General features: G+C 43.7%; 1 protein-coding gene across 3 annotated transcripts in view; it reads left to right on the forward strand.

The window, feature by feature from the left end:
* Positions 1-20137, forward strand: part of LOC135526014 (peroxidasin-like) — a 97685-nt gene that overhangs the window by 53615 nt on the left and 23933 nt on the right. The window contains exons 4-11 of one of the 3 annotated variants that reach the window (XM_064954033.1): positions 47-118; positions 3606-3677; positions 9254-9325; positions 10648-10817; positions 15725-15842; positions 15983-16152; positions 17569-17841; positions 18975-19250. In XM_064954033.1, coding sequence (XP_064810105.1) covers positions 47-118; positions 3606-3677; positions 9254-9325; positions 10648-10817; positions 15725-15842; positions 15983-16152; positions 17569-17841; positions 18975-19250 — 1223 coding nt within the window. Of the gene's footprint in view, positions 1-46; positions 119-3605; positions 3678-9253; positions 9326-10397; positions 10497-10647; positions 10818-15724; positions 15843-15982; positions 16153-17568; positions 17842-18974; positions 19251-20137 lie in introns of those variants that run through there. The other 2 variants (XM_064954034.1, XM_064954035.1) reach the window with 2 other exon arrangements.

Genomic DNA, 20137 nt, shown 5'->3' on the forward strand with positions numbered 1-20137 from the left:
ATCCCCTGTGTTTTTGACTAATATTACTGATTATTTCTCCTTTCAGCTATTTGTACAAGAACGAAATCCAATCAATTGACAGACAAGCATTTAAGGGACTTGTCTCTCTAGAGCAACTGTAAGTGACCAGCTACTCATCCTCCTCTTCCTCCTATTCACCCTCTTTCCTCCCCTTCGCCCTCTTTCCTCCCCTTCGCCCCCTTTCCTCCCCTTCGCCCTCTTTCCTCCCCTTCGCCCTCTGCACCTTCATATCTGATGGCCCGTCTGTCCGGACCCCCCACCCCACGGGGTCATGCCGCCACTATGCATGCCATGTGTGCACCCGCCAATTGTATGTGGCGCTGACACCCTGCATGAGTAGCATGCCTCGTTGCCACGACAACAGACGTGCATTACCTGATCCTCGTGCGTAACAATACAGCACGCGATGCCCTGCCCTGCCCTGCCCACTCTCTACTGTAGCTAAGCAGATGCAGACTCGAGCAGGCCTCAGCTTCCCATGTACTAAGACTACAGCTCCAGCTCCTGCTTGCCGCATGCCATGCTGCACAGCTTGCCCTTCACTGTGGGCCCCGTTCAAACTTGAGATAAGTGCGCTTAGCGTGGACTTAAGTCAATAACTTACCGTAAGTTCATGTTAAATCAACATACCTCAAGCCTGAAAAGGGCCCTGTGTGTCTGACTTCCTCCCCGGAGTCACACTACTGTACTGTACGCTGACTGCTTGTCTCCCCCCTTGACCTTACTTGTCATTGTCCATCTAGTTGTGTTATGCGCTAGTTCTGTTGTTTCATAGAGGGCCCCCTACGCATTTCCCAAGCAGAGTGATAGAGGTCACCATGTGCCTATTGCATGGGCTTATTATGTCTACGAGACATACCTTCAGTATCGGTATGAGAAAGGATGCCTCAAATCTGTATAAATGTCCATGTGACCTTAAGCTATCAATGTGATGTCTACATTTCTAACGTCTTTTCCCAATTGCATGTTGTCTCAATGACTTGAATATGTTCAAATCATCCCAGAAATTAGATTAATTTCCGATTTTTGTTCTGTTTGTTGATGTAACGGTTTTATTGTGTTTGGTAAATGTTGAGTGTGTGTTGGAGACCAAGGCTGATACAGAACCTACAACAAAGCAAGCTGTCCACGCCGATTAGTAAATTGTGTTTGAACCACCAATGCCATGAACTGAAATTGCCTTCTTTTAGTAAGCCAATAGTTAAACAATTCTTTCAACGAGAAATTATTTTGTGATGCAACTGTTGCCAAATGTTGAGTTTAGTGAGATTGTTATTGTTGGTTAACCCTAACCCTTCTGGGAAAATATATATCGCAACCATGGGGCTTCATATGTCAATGGAAGACAATTAAACTGACATCATTTAATAAGGGGTGGATACTGAACACAATATTTGGGAAGTCATGACAGTGTCCTCCAAGAAGGCATTTTCTTCTCTGAACTACCCCCAAACAAAAATGTCTGACATGCATCTTCCTCCTCACAGCCAATTCGGGCGGTTGAACCTAGGAGAAGGCCTTGTGGCTGTTTGTCCCTGCATAACGACATGCATGCACACTGAACAAATGGCTATTCATTAAGCGAAACCAAATCAAAGTCTAGGCTCTTTGCCCTGCAGCTGGTTTGAGTTTTGATACAGTAATGAAGGATTTTATGTGTGGGTGACAAGTTCTGAGCCAGAGTTGCATTCACTTTAATGGCCGTCTGCTATTCTGTTGGGCTACAACTATGCTATACAAGCTGTATGTTGGAGTTGGGGGGATTAACATTTCTTTAAAGTACTGCCAGTCTTGTATTTAATATCCCATGCTCCCCTGCTATTTAAATGAGAGAATTTCCCAAGCATGTTGGCTCGCTTGTTGTTGACCATAGTCAATTCACAAACGGGCTACCTGTGGCCAAATATGAATTTAACGCCAGAACACCTACAGAACATAAGCAATGTATATTTTATTAGAACATGTACACTAAGCATGTTTCTGACCCCTCTCTAACATACGTAAACAATAGTTCCTTATCACAATAAATCTCTATTTGGTGCTTAAAATGTCGGGTTCCCGTAATGCATCGCAGTGCCAGAGGCGTCCCTACAGAACTGGGTTCGATCCCAGGCTGTGTCACAACCGGCCGTGATCGAGAGTCCCATAGGACAGAGCACAATTGGACCAGCGTCGTCCGGGTTAGGGGAGGGTTAAATACTCTTATTACACTTTGTTCTATTACCCTGTTTACTGGCATAAAATGTGCTTTAATTGTAATTGTAAGGTAAAATAAATCAACGGGCTTATGACTCACATACATCAATTAAAGGTTATAAGGCTAGTCTGTTGCCAAGTTCACTGTTAGTTGTTGCCAAGGGGTGACAACAAAATCAATATTATCTCCCCCTCTCTCTCTCTCTCTCGCTCTCTCTGTCTCTCGCTCTCTCTCTCTCTCTCTCGCTCTCTCTGTCTCTCGCTCTCTCTCTCTCTCTCTCTCGCTCTCTCTGTCTCTTCTTTCCCTCTCTCTCTCTCTCTCGATCTCTCTGTCTCTATCTCCTCTCTCTCTCTCTCTCCTCTCTCTCTCTCTCTCTCTCTGTCTCTTCTTTCCCTCTCTCTCTCTCTCTCTCTCTCTCTCTCCTCTCTCTCCTCTCTCTCTCTGTCTCTTCTTTCCCTCTCTCTCTCTCGCTCTCTCTCTGTCTCTTCTTTCCCTCTCTCTCTGTCTCTCGCTCTCTCCCTCTCTCTCTCTCTCTCTCCCTCTCCATTTCTCCCCAACCCTCTCTCAGACATGAAATACGGCTGTCTGTGTAATTCCTCTTGGCTGTTCAATGTTCTGTTGTCTTTGGACATCCTCTGGCCTGCCTTAACGTCCTCTACACTCTGATGAGGGAAGAACTCCATTTTTCAGGCAACACCCTACATCTATGTCTTTTTTTTTAAGTCAAAAGTCTTAAATGCATTCATAGTGTAGTAAATGGATGCTGTGCTATATCCACTGTTGCTCGGGATTAACAGTTTTTTTCCCTTCTGATTCGTGCAACTTTGCTTAACCTTTGCTTGCTTTGACTGTTGCTTTGTCTGTTCAATAAACAAACATGTTACGGAACCTAACAATTACTGTACAGTGAGTAATTGGTTTGCAAATGTCATTGTCCTAGACTTACTGTATGTTTATTACCATTAGTTCTTTTAACTCAAAGGTGCTCTGGTATCAATCATAGTTGTGTTCCATTGAATAACTGTCTGTACCCGCAGATGGGCCATTCCATCAGAAAGTTAGCCTATAGGGATAGAATTCACAGATGCTCAATATTAACTTAACTGTCTGGTAGGGATACATATAGGCCTAGTGCAAATACCTTCTCGTCTGAATTATGACTTAAAGTATCCCTGAAAATACAGGATTGTATTTTAACAGGTTATGTAATGGACAGGTTATGGGGTTCTTGGAAGGCATCACGAAACCTATTGGAATGTACTGAAACTGCCAGTTAAAATGTAATTATTTCATTTCTGTGGCCTACTGTGAAAACGTGTCCATCTAGTCTAAATGAGCATACTAATGTGTTGTTACTGTGCTGTGCCGATGCTCTGCACTTTTCCAGGTACCTGCACTTCAACAACATTGAGTCCTTGGAACCAGAATCCTTCACCCAACTCCCAAAGCTTGAACGCCTGTAAGTCCACTATCTCAACTTTTCACCTTTCACTCTATTGTACAATTGCAAGTTACATTCTTACTTTAAAGTACACATTTGTCTAAACGATGGGGCAATGCATCTTTAGCAAACAACTGGACATAACTCTCCAAATGATATAATTGAATGATTTGTTGTGGCATGCACATGCTTGTCTCTACCTGAGCTAACTCATTCCAGAGGGCACTGAGTGCATACCAGACTTTACAATGTAAACATTCTGGGAAATAGACTTTAATCCCCATGAAATGGCCTACATGATGCACTGTGAATAGGATGCAGTGTCCGTAATCGACAGAGCCCTAATGTGTTTAGCAGAAAGCTGTACTTACAGGGGAGGGGGGTTCAAAGCAGCACGACCCTTAGATGACCTTTCAATGTTCTGGAGTACCTTCATGTAACAATGGACAGCTAATCTCTTCAACACGTCACTTGAGGTCTGTGGGCCATTTTTACAGCTGGTTGCCTGTCTGTCTGGGGCAAATAGCTAGAGAAATGCTATGAGGACAGACTGCACAGGGATAAATGTGCCCAGCGTATGTTTGGCTGTGTTTGTCCAGAACCCTCACTTACTCTCTGTCTGGTGCTCCTCCAAACACTTCAAACTCAGGTTCCTGACATGTGGTCAGGAAGTAATCAGGGCCCTACTCAAAAGAATTCGTAGATGGCCCAAAACCATAACTTCAGGGTTATGTGTGTGTTTCTTATTCACTGACCCATCAGATCTCTATGTGCTATGTATTACAGAAGCTAAGAGCCCAGGTCAGCTAGAGTTATCCTGCAGGGCCAAAGAGTCCACTGATGACACCTGTGCCTTTTGTCTGGAGAGATATCAACTCTCCTGACACCTAACATAGGAGGGATCTGAGAGAATTTCACCAGGGAAATAAGGGACCGATATGAAAAAAAAACGTTCTTATTGAAGTAACAGTAGACTCAGTGAACTATGTCAGAACCTTAAGACCCCACGGGACCTGGACTGGACCTTCTACCATGCGGATGGATGGATGGATGGCTCACCGACCGGCTGTTTTCACGCTCTCACACCAGATGTGGGAGTGTTGGATCCGATCTGAATTCCTCCTTCAGTGTCCATCTCTCCGTGTTTACGGGCTGCCCCTGGAATCCCGCCACACACCTTCCCAACCCTCCCCAGAAAAGGAGCCGCCTGCACACAGCTGGAAAGGGGAATAAATTCCCAGATGCATTTATTCTGGAACGTTTGTATGGGAAGATTTCCATGACAACTGAATGTCCAGTCTCACTTGTTTGTGACCAAGAGAAGTCTGAAAGATGTATCTATCTCCTGTGGATTGAAAGAGAAGAATTAGAAGGAAAAAATCTTGTTGTTTCTTTTGATTTACGGCGATCGCTAACCAGTGGCGATTTTAGCATGTCATTAATGGTAGGGCAAACTCAGCAAATCCACTAAACAACACAACACTAAACAATACATTAATTGCACTATAACGGCAACAAGCGGGGCCCACAAACTGTTAGGGCCTACATAAAGTTGTCCTAACAACAGAGCTTTCTTTCCAGCACAATGGAGTGAATCCTAACTACACTTGGCTATCAGCGGAGCCTTGTCTGGCAGCGAAACAATTAATTCAGCCTCATTTACTGCCTTTAAAAAAACAAAGCTGATATGGCTGACTTGCTTAAACATATGTGGTTTCTACTGACAATTGAGATGTACAAACTTTGGCATAAGTGAACGATGAGTGGATAATAGGCATTCTGTGATTTCGATTAAGACATTAATGAGCGAGATAAGTCGGACGTAGTCAATATAACTATGTATTCAGCACTTTTGAAATGTACAGCGACAGAATGCAGAACATGGGCTGCTCCTACCGTATTTTCCCTGTACACAAAGTCAGAACAGTAGGGTAAACAAAGGGGGCGTATAAGCAGACAATGAAAGCTCTTACAATATTTAATGATGACATTTCTCTAAAACAGGTTATAGGCTACATGTGCACCACCGAGTCAGACCAGTAACGTTAGGTGAAATTAAGAGGTGAAAATAGAGCAAATTATTAGGGTGAGGCACATGGGCTGCTAACAGTTTACTACACAACATACACTTAGTATTACTTTCTTAGCTACAGTATACATATCTCCCTGGCATATCACATCATTTATGCAGCAGCATATAAGACATTTTTGGACTCCCTTTGTTGTGATGTGCTCACTTGAACAGGAAGGTGGCACGGCGGTCCTTCGAGGGAAAGATTTACAATTCCGAGTTGGGTGACCGTTCAAAATGTATTTTCCCAGTCTGAACTAATTTATTCCCAACTTCCCAGTTGCAATGCTTGCGGTTAGTCACTGTCACCAATTCCTTCCAAACCACTCATTGTTGAATTTGCGATTTCCTACTTGTTTTGTACTGTTTATGTCCAATGGCCAAATTAGCACCGCTGCGTTTTATCTATAGTTTATCTTCATTATTTCAAATCATATGACAAAGATTAAAAAGGATTTGACAGGAGATTGTCGACTTGATTCATGAGGATGACTGCTAGCTAATATTTTGAAAGTAAGTTATTGACATGATCAGTCCAATCAAAGCTACTGTACATACAACGTGATTTTTACGTCATCTATGGTCAATGACCTTGAGCCTTCTTGGAAGGGCACTACTAATGTAACTATATGGCAGGACCGAGAGGGCTAGAATTTACGATGTCCACCCTTACTAAGGACTGGTGACATAGTTTCCCCATGAATGACAGAACACTGAGCCAATAACGACACAACACTCCTATTTGCTGCTGACTTGCCCCGCCACCACAGAAAGCACTGAGCTCGGTTGAAACACCAGAATTTTGGAGCTGCCTTTACTCAAGAAAACAAAAAGAGATCATGTTTGTATACAGCTTTATTAACTCAATGATGAAAATGTAATTTTTTTTTTTAACGTTGTTTGCAAACCGGTATGTGACTCATAATAATGCGCCACCTGCCCTGAATGACGGGTCGCCACTGTCGGTTTGTTGGCGTTTGGGGAAAATATTTCTACAGCTGAATTTATTCATGTTTAATATGTTTTCAATAAATGAATCCAGAATCTTTGTTTAAGATCGTTGGATGATTTTGACGAAAGGGGTCATGTTACGGAGCCTTGAAAGGCTTGTCATGAATGGGAAACGGATCATATTTCTTATCCCAGATAAAAAAAAGAATATAAATTGGGCAAATGGCAGTCTTCCAAAAAACATTTAAATATGGCTCCCAACATTAGCTTGCAGGCCTACATCAAAGGGACTGGTTGCTGTCAGCGATATCTTCAATGGATGTCAAAGTAGAAATCTCAAGTAATCCAAAAATAATATATGCACATTCCTCATGAGTCACTAACTTCATGTGTTTGTTTACACTGTGACATAGGAAATAAAGGCCATATTCTATTGGAGATATGCATACATAAAGTAAAATCTTTTGGTGTTTGTTTCATTAGTACCTTGCTGATATATTTCCAAAATGGTTTTGTATGTCAGCAATCAAGTTTTCAAGATACACTACTGTTCAAAAGTTTGGGGTCACTTAGAAATGTCCTTGTTTTCCATGAAAACATATATGAAATTATTTGCAAAATGAATAGGAAATATAGTCAAGACGTTGACAAGGTTATAAATAATGATTTTTAATTGAAATAAAAATTATGTCCTTCAAACTTGCTTTTGTCAAAGAATCCTCCATTTGCAGCAAATACAGCCTTGCAGACTTTTGGCATTCTAGTCAATTTGAAGATATTGCTTCCTGCAGCAATCCCATGCTTCCTGAAGCACCTCCCACAAGTTGGATTGGCTTGATGGGCACTTCTTACGTACCATGTGGTCAAGCTGCTCCGACAACAGCTCAATGGGGTTGAGATCTGGTGATTGTGCTGGCCACTCCATTATAGACAGAATAACAGCTGACTGCTTCTTCCATAAATAGTTCTTACATGCGTCTTGTGACCGTAAATAATCAGAGAGATTTTTTTTGTAGGTTATTGCAAATAGTAATTATTATAAATAATGATTTTTATTGAAATAGTAATTATGTCCTTCAGTTTGGAGTTATGCTTTGGGTCATTGTCCTGTTGTAGGAGGAAATTGGCTCCAATTAAGCGCCGTCCACAGGGTATGGCATGGCATTGCAAAATGAGGTGATTGCCTTCCTTCTTCAAGATCCCTTTTATCCTGTACATATCTCCCACTTTACCACCGCCAAAGCACCCCCAGACCATCACATTGCCTCCACCATGCTTGACAGATGGCGCCAAGCACTCCTCCAGCATCTTTTCCTTTTTTCTGCGTCTCACGAATGTTCTTCTTTCTGATCCAAACACCTCAAACTTAGATTTGTCTGTCCACAACACTTTTTGCCAATCTTCATCTGTCCAGTGTCTGTGTTCTTTTGCCCATCTTAATCTTTCCTTTTTATTGGCCAGTCTGAGATATGGCTTTTTCTTTGCAACTCTGCCTAGAAGGCCAGCATCCCGGAGTCGGCCCTTCACTGTTGACATTGAGAGTTTTGCGGGTACTATTTAATGAAGCTGCCAGTTGAGGACTTGTGAGGAGTCTGTTTCTCAAACTAGACACTAATGTACTTGTACTCTTGCTCAGTTGTGCACCGGGGCCTCCCACTCCTCTTTCCATTCTGGTTAAAAACAGTTTGTGCTGTTCTGTGAAGGGAGTAGTACACAGCGTTGTTCGAGATCTTCAGTTTCTTGGCAATTTCCCGCATGGAATAGCCTTCATTTCTCAGAACAAGAATAGACTGATGAGTTTCAGAAGAAAGTTATTTGTTTCTGGCCATTTTGAGCCTGTAATCGAACCCACAAATGCTGATGATCCAGATACTCAACTAGTCTAAAGAAGGCCAGTTGAATTGCTTCTTTAATCAGCACAGCAGTTTTCAGATGTGCTAACATAATTGCAAAAGGGTTTTCTAGTGATCAATTAGCCTTTTAAAATGGTAAACTTGGATTAGCTAACACAACGTGCCATTGGAACACAGGAGTGATGGTTGCTGATAATGGGCCTCTGCATGCCTATGTACGTAGATATTCCATAGAAAATCAGCTGTTTCCAACTACACCAGTCATTTACATCATTAACAATGTCTACACTGTATTTCTGATCAATTTGATGTTATTTTAATGGACAAAAAAAATGGTTTTCTTTCAAAACCACGGACATTTCTTAGTGACCCCAAACTTTTGAACGGTAGTGTATATAACTTTAAAAATACAGAAATACAGCCGATATGGTGCATTTTGTATCATATGATGCGAAATGTATCATACCGAATGTATTTCTGTCTTTGGATCTTAAAAACTTGATTTCTGACATACAAAACAATTTGGGACTATTTCAACAATAGACTAATTAAACAAATACCAAAAGAGTTTTTGGGTAGAGTTTTCTTTTAATCCCTTTAGAGGTCAAACCCTGTCAACCTACTAAACAGTGTATCAAAAGTACAAATTACACGCAGCATGAAGTTCATAATTCACTATGACATTATCTGTGTCTGTCTCTCTCTCTTTGCCTCTGCAGGTTTTTGCACAACAACAGAATCACCCATCTCGTGCTGGGGACCTTCTCCCATCTACAGTCCATGAAGAGGCTGTAAGTTCACTGATAACGTGCATGGACAGGGCAGCTGTGGTAGATACGCATTGTCTGACAATGTGTATCCACCAACATTTGACTACCATTACACAGAGGGGTCAGGGGGGAGAATACGAGCCATATTTCAACAGTACGCCACTCTGTCTCGGCCCCTCAAATTAAAGGACCTCAATGCCAGTTCCTTTGCTTTTTTTCAAAATTCTTCCCTCTAATCAGTGACTGATTTGGACCCAGGACACCAGGTGGGTGCAATTTATTATTAGGTAGAACAGAAAACCAGCAGTACTCCGGACATCCCAGGGTAAGATTTGAATACCCATGGTCTAGGACTGTGAGGGAGATAAATGGGACTGACAGAGCCATGTCTGTCTGTGTACAAAGGCCTGGCAGTTAATTAGGATTGTTTTCTCGCTCTTTTCAACAAGACTGACTTCCAGGATGTGTTAGATCCAGAGCCAGTATTCTGTGGTTGAGAGGTACAGTAGACAGACAGGAGAACTGGCAGGCCGGGAAGGAACTGGATTCAAAAACAATATTTCCCTCTGATTATTTCAGCACTCAGATTTGGAGGATGTTCAAAGTGGGATCATATTAAATTAAATTATTACTGTCTCCTGGAATGTACAAATCTGTCTGAAACCTGAAGAGACCTACTGGTAGAATAAATTATAAAAAGAAAGTCAGACAGCTGCCAGTCTGGACTCCGCAGCAGACAGTTTCCTGCAGCAGGAGAGGAGTTCTCCCAAAAAGGCCATTCTGAGTGCCAATCTTTGGTCGGAGCTCGGCCTAGCTGTATGACTTGGCTGGTGTGTGTGGGTGTGTGTGTGATTGTGTGTGTGCATGTGTGTGTCTGTGTTTGGTCCACACTGGGAGGCCACCGGAGAGGATTTACACTACCGCCCAGTCAGTCTCAGCCCACTATCTGACACCAGACAAACAGACAGACTCATACTGCTTACCCATACGACTATAATAACACAGGACTGGTAGCAGTGGGATCTGTATTGTATGATGTACAGTTAATAGTCCTGTATTGATGTGTGATATTGTGGTCTACTGTATACACTGTATTTAAGAGATGGTGAGTTATACCGAGGAAGAGTAGAACATGCTCACATCTAAAGACTTGCAGGCGCAGGATACACAGAAATCAGCATATGACAAACAGGTAAATAGTAAATAATAGTAATAGTAAATAATAACTCTGTAAAACTATAATTGAAGCATTACTGTAAACAGACTTGTATTTGTTCTCCATGGTGAGTGATACTGTAATAATCTCTCTCTCTCTCTCTCTCTCTCTCTCTCTCTGTGTGCAGGCGTCTGGACTCTAACACTCTGAACTGTGACTGTGAGCTGCTGTGGCTGGCTGACCTGTTGAAGCAGTATGCTGAGTCAGGCAACGCCCAGGCTGCTGCCACCTGTGACTACCCCAGCCGACTGCAGGGACGATCTGTGGCCACACTCACCGCTGAGGAACTGAACTGTGGTGAGGACACACACACACATCACACACACCTTCTCTCGCACACCGTCCACTTCCCCGAAACCCAAATTCACTCCACACAAACCACAGCTTTCCGAGCCACACAAAGTCTTTTCTGTCTTTTTAGCTGTTGGCTCCCGACCACAGTGGTCTTGAGCTGTGACGGGATTTCCCCAGGTGGGTCCCTGGCTGTCTGTGGGGGTTGGTCAGCCAACTTTTGTTCCACTACGAACCCAGCAGCTGTGGTCCTGGGCTGGGTAGCATGTCAGACAGGAGCCCCTGCCACTGCTTTGAGCCCCAGAACCTAGCAGCCTGCCTCCTGCAGCCAGCTTCTGCTGAGCCCATCAGGCCTCCGTGTACTGGGCGTGTGTGGCGGATGCATGGGTGGAGTGTGGATGCGGATTGGAAGGGGTGGGATAGAGGGACCAAGTCCCTGTCTGCTGTGATTGCTTTGGGGTTGGGTGGGGGAAAGAAGGAAGGGTGAGTGAACTGAGAAAGTGATGCATGTGTATGAGGGATGGATAGATGGGTGAGGCTGGCAGAATAGAAGCTTGAAAGCCGCCAATGGAACCCCATAAAACCAGCCAAGGCAGGGCAGATTAAACGTGTTGAAATGCCTGCCTGGTTATTTCCATTACGCTAGTCCTTTGGGCAAGGAAAGGAGTGGAGATATATGTTTTGTCTTGCAGAACAATTAAATGTGTAGGCCTACTGTAGGGGTCGACTGATTATGATTTTTCAGCGCTGACACCGATTATTGGTGGACCAAAAAATGCCGATACCGATTAATCGGATGATTTTTATATATATTTGCAATAATGACAATTACAACAATACTGAATGAAAAATGAACCGTTTTATTTTAACTTAATATAATACGTAAATAAAATATATTTAGTCTCAAATAAATAATGAAACATGTTCAATGTGGTTTAGATGCAAAAACACAATGCAAAAACACAGTGTTGGAGAAGAAAGTAAAAGTACAATATGTGCCATGTAAAAAAGCTAACGTTTAAGTTCCTTGCTCAGAACATGAGAACATATGAAAGCTGGTGGTTCAATATTCCCAGTTCTTCAATATTCACAGTTAAGAAGTTCTAGGTTGTAGTTATTATAGGAATTATGACGCGTCGACTATTTCTCTCTATACCATTTGTATTTCATATACCTTTGACTATTGGATGCTCTTATAGGCACTTTAGTATTGCCAGCCCAATCTTGGGAGTTGATAGGCTTGAAGTCATGAACAGCGCTGTGCTTCAAGCATTGCTAAGAACTGCACGCCAACGCACTAAAGTTTGAATGAATGTTTCCGAGCCTGCTGCTGTGTCACGTTCTGACCTTAGTTCCTTTGTTTTGTCTTTGTTTTAGTATGGTCAGGGCGTGAGTTGGGGTGGACAGTCTATGTTATTTTTTCTATAATTTGGGATTTCTGTGTTTGGCCTGGTATGGTTCTCAATCAGAGGCAGCTGTCAATCATTGTCCCTGATTGAGAACCATACTTAGGTAGCCTGGTTTCACCTTTGAGTTGTGGGTGATTATTTTCTGTTCTGTGTTTTGTTTCACCGTTCTGTATTTTGTCAAACGGGTGGCAACCCTAAGTCTAACTATCGCTGTACATTGCACAACCTTCGATGTTATGTCATAATTATGTATAATTCTGGCAAATTAATTATGGTCTTTGTTAGGAAGAAACACAGTTCGCACCGAGCCAGGCGGCCCAAACAGTTGCATATACCCTGACTCTGCTTGCACTGAACGCCAAGAGAAGTGACACAATTTCCCTAGTTAATATTGCCTGCTAACATGCGTTTATTTGAACTAAATATGCAGGTTTAAAAATATATACTTCTGTGTATTGATTTTAAGAAAGGCATTGATGTTAGGAACATTTGTGCAACGAATGCGCTTTTGTTAAATCATCCCCCGTTTGGCGAAGTTGAAGTAGGCTGTGATTTGATGATAAATTACAGGCACCGCATTGATTATATGCAACGCAGGACAAGCTAGTTAACCTAGTAATATCATCAACCATGTGTAAATAACTAGTGATTATGTGAAGATTGATTGTTTTTTATAAGATAAGTTTAACTTCTTGACGCTACCCATCCCTGTAGCGGGATCATTTTCGTCAGCAACCGCTGAATAGCATAGCGCCACAGTCAAATAATATTACTAAAAAATATTCATATTCATGAAATCACAAGTGCAATATTGCCAAAACACAGCTTAGCCTTTTGTTAATCCACCTGTCATCTCATAGTTTGACATTATGCTTTACAGCGAAAGCAATCCAAGCGTTTGTGTAAGTTTATCGATAGCAAATCACGACAACGCAGACGAAAGTTCCAATAATATCCATAATGTCCAAGGAAACATGTCAAAGGTTTTTTTTATAATCATTCCTCAGGTAGTTTTTAAAATATATATTCGATAATATATCAACCGGGTCTGTAGGTTTTTCAATAACACTGGGAGGAACAATGGCCGCTTTACTCTGTAGCGCAAAACTCACTCTGAGAGCCCCCACCTATCCACTTACGCAATGTGATCTTTCACGCTCATTTTTCAAAATAAAAGCCTGAAACTATGTCTAAAGACTGTTGACACCTTAGGGAAGACAGAAAAGGAATCTGGTTGATATCCCTTTAAATGGAGGATAGGCATGCATAGGAACAGAGAGGTTTCAAAATAAGAGTCACTTCCTGATTGGATTCTCCTCAGGTTTTCACCTGCGATATCAGTTCTGTTATACTCACAGACAGTATTTTTACAGTTTTGGAAACTTTCGAGTGTTTTCTATCCTAATCTGACAATAATATGCATATTCTAGTTTCTGGGGCTGAGAAATAGGCAGTTTCAAATGGGTACGTTTTTTAGCCAAATACTGCCCCCTACACGCAAAAGGTTAATGCTAACTAGCAACTTACCTTGGCTCATTGCAGCCACAAGGTCCTTTTGACGCTACACTCACGTAACAGGTGGTCAGCCTGCCACGTAGTTTCCTCATGGATTGCAATGTAATCGGCCATAATCGCCATCCAAAAAGGCCAATTACCGATTGTTATGAAAACTTGGCCATGCCGATTAATCAGTCGACCTCTACTCTATACAGTACTTAGGCCAGGAAGTCTTTCTCTCCCTAATTGACTTTTACGCCAGTTTGTTCCTGTTAAATCAGAGTGGTTTTACCACCCTCATCATGCCCTCTTCTCTTTCCTCAGTAACAGCCATTGTGGGGTAGGCAGGCAGCAGCTGTCAGTTTACGTTGTAAAAACTACACAAGCCTCTGCAGCTAATTTGATGCCTTTGGCTTTTCTTGCTTAGTGAATCACCTTCTGTCTGTCTGTCTGTCTGTCTGTCTGTCTGTCTGTCTGTCTGTCTGTCTGTCTGTGTCTGTATGTATGTATGTATGTATGTATGTATGTATGTATGTATGTATGTATGTATGTATGTATGTATGTATGTATGTATGTATGTATGTATGTGTGTTGAGTAAAGGCAGCAGGGAGGACTGTCTGTTTTAAACATAGTGGAACCGTTCCACCCCCCACCCTCCCTCTCCACTTCCTCCTCACCCCTCTTCTCCCTTCTGTCCTCTCTCTTCCTCTACTTCTCCTCTACCATCCCCTCCTCTCCCTTCCCTTCTCCCCTCCTCTCTCTCCTCTCTGCTCCTCTCCCCTTTTCTCCCCCGGCTCTTCCTCCATTCCCCCTATAAACGAGGAAACAATGTGCAGCGGGCCGAGCAGCTGTCAAAACAACGGGGCCTGTGGATGAAGTGCCACCTCCCTGCTGGCCTGGCTACCCACTAGCCTCCTTCCCTTCCCTGTCCCTTCTCTGCCCTGGGCCTATGGAGGAGCTGGGGCCAGGGCTGGGTTGCCATGTTTGGAGTTAAGGGAAGCAAACAGTGTAATTAATCCCCTGTGCCAATGTGGTCTAATAGGGTGGTGGTGAGAGAGAGAAGCGAGGTTATCCACAGTCTGAGGTTACTGCCTCCCATCGGTCTGGTTTCTGCTGCTGGTTGGGCTGCTGGGCTGGTTGGTGGTGGAAGATCTGGAAGGCCCAGAGCAGACAGATTTATGTCTTGGCCTGTCCCATGTGCATGGTTTGTGCGTTAGGAGAGAGCTGTTGGACTGGAGGGCCTACTCTGTGTTCTCTAATAAATGTGTCTGCCACATGTAAACAAAGGGGTTTGTGTGCGCGCGCCTCTGTGTGTGTAGGGAGGGAATGAGGTATGTGCACCTAAACGTGCCAGTCTGCCAGAGAGGAAAGAGTCTCTGAGGAGGCAGCAGCCTGAAGTCCAGCACCATGTCCTAACACATATAGGGTCACTGGCTGACTTATTTGTGGAGCAGTTCAACTATTTCCTCACATGAGGTGATGTGTGTGTGTGGGTGTGTGCCCCTGTTTCCATCCCTGGTCCCAAACAGAGAATCTCCCACATCACAGGGCCCTCAGCAGGGACAATCTGAGGAAAGCAGTGTCCTCCCTCCAGCACATTGCTCTGGCCCTAGCTAGTCCTATCAGACCAGCAGAGAACAGAGACATTACTGTTGTCCTGAAAGGAAATGGTCCTGTGTTTATGTCTCCTCTCATCCTCCTCTCTTCCTCCTCTCATTCTCCTCTCATCCTCCTCTCTTCCTCCTCTCATTCTCCTCTCATCCTCCTCTCTTCCTCCTCTCATTCTCCTCTCTTCCTCCTCTCATTCTCCTCTCTTCCTCCTCTCTTCCTCTTCTCTTCCTCTTCTCTTTCTCCTCTCACCCTCATCTCTTCCTCCTCTCATCATCCTCTCTTCCTCCTCTCATCCTCTTCTCTTCCTCCTCTCTTCCTCCTCTCTTCCTCTTCTCTTCCTTTTCTCACCCTTCTCTCATCCTCCTCTCTTCCTCCTCTCCCTCTCTCCTGTGTAGAGGTGCCCAGGATTACGTCAGAGCCCCAGGATGTTGACGTGACATCGGGGAACACAGTGTACTTCACCTGCAGGGCCGAGGGAAACCCCAAACCACAGATCATCTGGCTCAGGAACAAGTAAGGCCCGCTTTCCAACGAGGACAACAACGCCGAAACAGTCGTTCAACTTTTGTTCAGTAATTTGCCCTATTTTAGTTATTTAAATTAAACATATTGTACGCACATGAATTTGGAATTGTTATTTTTCTCCCTGTCAGTAATGCTCTGAACATGCATGACGACTCTCGTCTGAACCTTCTGGAGGATGGTACTCTGATGATCCAGGACACGCGGGAGACGGACCAGGGAGTTTACCAGTGCATGGCCAAGAACGTGGCTGGAGAGGTCAAGACTTCCCAAGTCACACTTAGATACTTTGGAGCCCCCTGTGAGTGAATAGTTTCTATTTTTACCAATGACCTGGCACTGGCATTAAACAAAGCATGTGTGTCCATGTATGCTGATGATTCAACCATATACGCATCAGCAACCACAGCTAATGAAGTCACTGAAACCCTTAACAAAGAGTTGCAGTCTGTTTTGGAATAGGTGGCCACTGACCAGTAATAAACTGGTCCTGAACATTTCTAAAACTAAGAGCATTGTATTTGGTACAAATCATTCCCTAAGTTCAAGACCTCATCTGAATTTGTTAATGAATGGTGTGCCTGTTGAACAAGTTGAGGAGACTAAATTACTTAGCGTTACCTTAGATTGTGAACTGTCATGGTCAAAAGGTATAGATGCAATGGTTGTAAAGATGGGGAGATGTCTGTCCGTAATAAAGAGATGCTCTTTAGCCTATGTGTGCCTTTAAAAAAACAAACATTTTTATTGACGTAGTTCTGTCCTTGAGCTATTCTTGTCTATTAATGTTCCGCGTCATGTTTCATGTTTTGTGTGGACCCCAGGAGTTAATGGGGATCCTAATAAAATACCAAATACCAATCTCTCACATTATGTAACATGTTGGAATATTTAAATATCCTTCCTTTGTCTCTTCCCTGAAGTAGTCACTTCCTGCAAGCTCAACACTGTACGGCGTTCTTTTATCCAATTAGATTTGCTTCAACAAAGTCTCATTGTATTCAAACAGAGTCCATTTCAGTGAAAGAACACGTGTGTGGTAAAAAGCATTCTGTTCAATGGAGAGAGCTCAAACAGCAGGGGTTGAAACAGCAATCACCATAGCTCGGTGTGCATATTGTAGAGAAAAGTGTGGTTGCCATTTAGGTCAAAAGTCAAATAATTTAGAGGTCGCAACAAGCTGCCGGGCGAACAAATCACGCTGCGTTCCATGAGAAAAGCATTTCCCTCAACAACCTCATTTGTTCCCCCGACGACCTCTTTCACCCCGAGAGATTAGCCTGGCTGTCTCCAGATGACCAGGGGTCATTGTCCGGGTGACGGATGGTTGCTGGGCCGACTCTACTTACAAACTGCTCTGTGAACAGCTGTTGACTGTTTCCTGTTTCTGTGATTTTAAAACGATAGTACAGACAGTGTACATATTTCCTATAGCCCCGGGCCCACTGTAGCAGCGGGGGAGGGGTCAGATATCATCAGAGTTTGTCTGAGTGGGCTGTATTATGTAAGTGTGCTCTGTGCTTCCTTCTCATTTGTTCCTCCACACCTGACCGATGATATGTTTAGAGCCACATGTTTTTTCCTGGTCAGATCAAGTGGTCGGGAACAACTCTTGGATTTATGTAGGAAAGAATAGACTACTTTCCACCTATGTTATCTCTTAGATACTTTGTCTCAATCTTCCTTCTGTCGCTCCTTCCCCCCCCCCCTCCCCCAGCACGGCCCAGTTTTGTGATCCAGCCCCAGAATACAGAGGTGTTGGTGGGGGAGAGTATCACCCTTGAGTGTAGCGCCACAGGCCAGCCCCAGCCCCGGGTCTCCTGGACCAAGGGGGACCGCACGCCCTTGCCCACCGACGCCCGTATCAACATCACCCCATCTGGGGGGCTGTTCATCCAGAACGTGGTGGAAGCAGACGGAGGGCAGTACACCTGCTTCGCCTCCAACAACGTGGACACCATCCACGCCACCGCTCACATCATCGTACAGGGTGAGCAGCACGGTAGAGTCAGCATTTAGAGAGAGTCGCAAACATCTGTTTGTAATCTTCTGTTGTTTCTTGACTGTTTGGTGTACATGGACCAAGATATTAAGCAACAATGTACAGTTAAAGTCGGAATTTTACATACACATTAGCCAAATACATTTAAACTCAGTTTTTCACAAATCCTGACATTTAATCCTCCTAAAAATTCCCTGTCTTAGGTCAATTAGGATCACCACTTTATTTTAAGAATGTAAAATGGTTTTGAAGCAGTGGCTTCTTCGTTGCTGAGCGGCCTTTCATGTTATGACGATATCGGACTCGTTTTACTGAGGATATAGATACTTTTGTACCCTTTTCCTCCAGCATCTTCACAAGGTTCTTTGCTGTTGTTCTGGGATAGAACGGGTCTCCTTCCTGAGCGGTATGACCGCTGCGTGGTCCCATGGTGTTTATATTTGCATACTATTGTTTGTACAGATGAACGTGGTACCTTCAGTCATTTGGAAATTGCTCCCAAGGATGAACCAGACTTGTGGAGGTCTCCAATTTGTTATCTGAGGTCTTGGCTGATTTCTTTTGATTTTCCCATGATGTCAAGCAAAGAGGCACTGAGCTTGAAGGTAGGCCTTGAAATACATCCACAGGTACACCTCCAATTGACTCAATTGACTCAGTTAGCCTATCAGAAGCTTTTAAAGCCATGACATAATTTTCTGGAATTTTCCAAGCTGTTAAACACAGTCAACTTAGTGTATGTAACTTCTGACCCACTGGAATTGTGATACAGTGAATTATAAGTGAAATAATATGTCTGTAAACAATTGTTGGAAAATTTACTTGTGTCCTGCACAAATTAGATGTCTTAACCGACTTGCCAAAATTATAGTTTGTTAACAAGACATTGAGGGGTGGTTGAAAAACTAGTTTTAATGTCTCCAACCTAAGTATATGTAAACTTCCAACTTCAACTGTACATTATCATTTGCTTTCAATGAGGAATCATAAGTGTGAATTGTATTTGAATGGTACAGATGTTTGTGTCTGGTATGAATTGCAGGCATCTTATACAGCACAATGTTGAGAGAACGCGATCTAACTTGTTTGTGCCTAACTCTCCTGCCGTTCCTGTTGCCCAGCGACCCCCCAGTTCACAGTGACCCCCCATGACCAGTTGGTGCTGGAGGGTCACACGGTGGACTTCACCTGTGAGGCCAGCGGCTACCCCCAGCCCGTCATCGCCTGGACGCGGGGGGGCAGCCCCCTGCCCCAGGACCGACGCCACCTGGTCCTTTCCTCGGGCACGCTGAGGATCGCCCGCGTGGCGACCCACGACGAGGGCCAGTATGAGTGCCAGGCCGTCAGCCCGCTGGGCACGGTGCGCACCGCCGTACAGCTTAACATCCAGCAGAGAGGTGAAACAGACCTCTACTCTATACCCTAACAGGATCCAGATGTTATGCCTGATGTATCAATATTTCATCAGCCTGCATGCTGTTATGACTGATGTTTGAATTAGGAATCAATTAAATTACAATTGGGTCTAGAATGGTAATTATAGTACATTTTGTTTGAAGCACTTTTCAAAACATCCAAGGACACTATGTCTATGTTGACAAGTTTCAGGAGAACGCCATCTGTGACATGATAATTATACTGCGCCTTCATGTAGGCTGGGCAGGAAAAGGGTTTTAATGTATTGTTGGAAGGGCCTCTCCAAGCGCTCATAGGCTTTTTAAAAGGAGTCGAGGTTAGTAAAGCTCGAGAGGGTGCGAGAGACGATACACAACATCTCAGCCTGCAATCAGAGAAACTATGCCTCGACATAGTACGAAAAGCTAGTGACAGACATATGGCTGGGTCTCTCTCTCTCTCTCTCTCTCTCTCTCTCTCTCTCTCTCTCTCGAACAGAAATGACAGGCTTGTAGTTGTAAGTGGGACGTGGAGCAGAGCGGGGCAAGAAAGCATGGCGCTCTGTAATCCCAGATGGCACCATGTTTTCCATCTAGTAATGGCTGTTAACATGCAGAAAAGCACATGTTATATAATGGCCTACAACACTGTAAAGCATTTACACACAACCCCAAGACAACCCTCTGAGCAACACTTTAGTGTGTGATTGCTGCTTAGACACAGTGCGACTTTCAGCGAGCGAGACAGAGAGAGAGGGAGACGCACACAAGCAGATACAGACACAGAAAGAGACACACTTTAAGCAGACAGGGAGAAAGATGGCTCGTTGGCTACATTGACGTACATGTATATTTTGCCTGACATGACAGGGTGTGTTCAGAACGTTATA

This window comes from Oncorhynchus masou, chromosome 32 (assembly GCF_036934945.1).
Source record: "Oncorhynchus masou masou isolate Uvic2021 chromosome 32, UVic_Omas_1.1, whole genome shotgun sequence".
Lineage (NCBI taxonomy): Eukaryota > Metazoa > Chordata > Actinopteri > Salmoniformes > Salmonidae > Oncorhynchus > Oncorhynchus masou.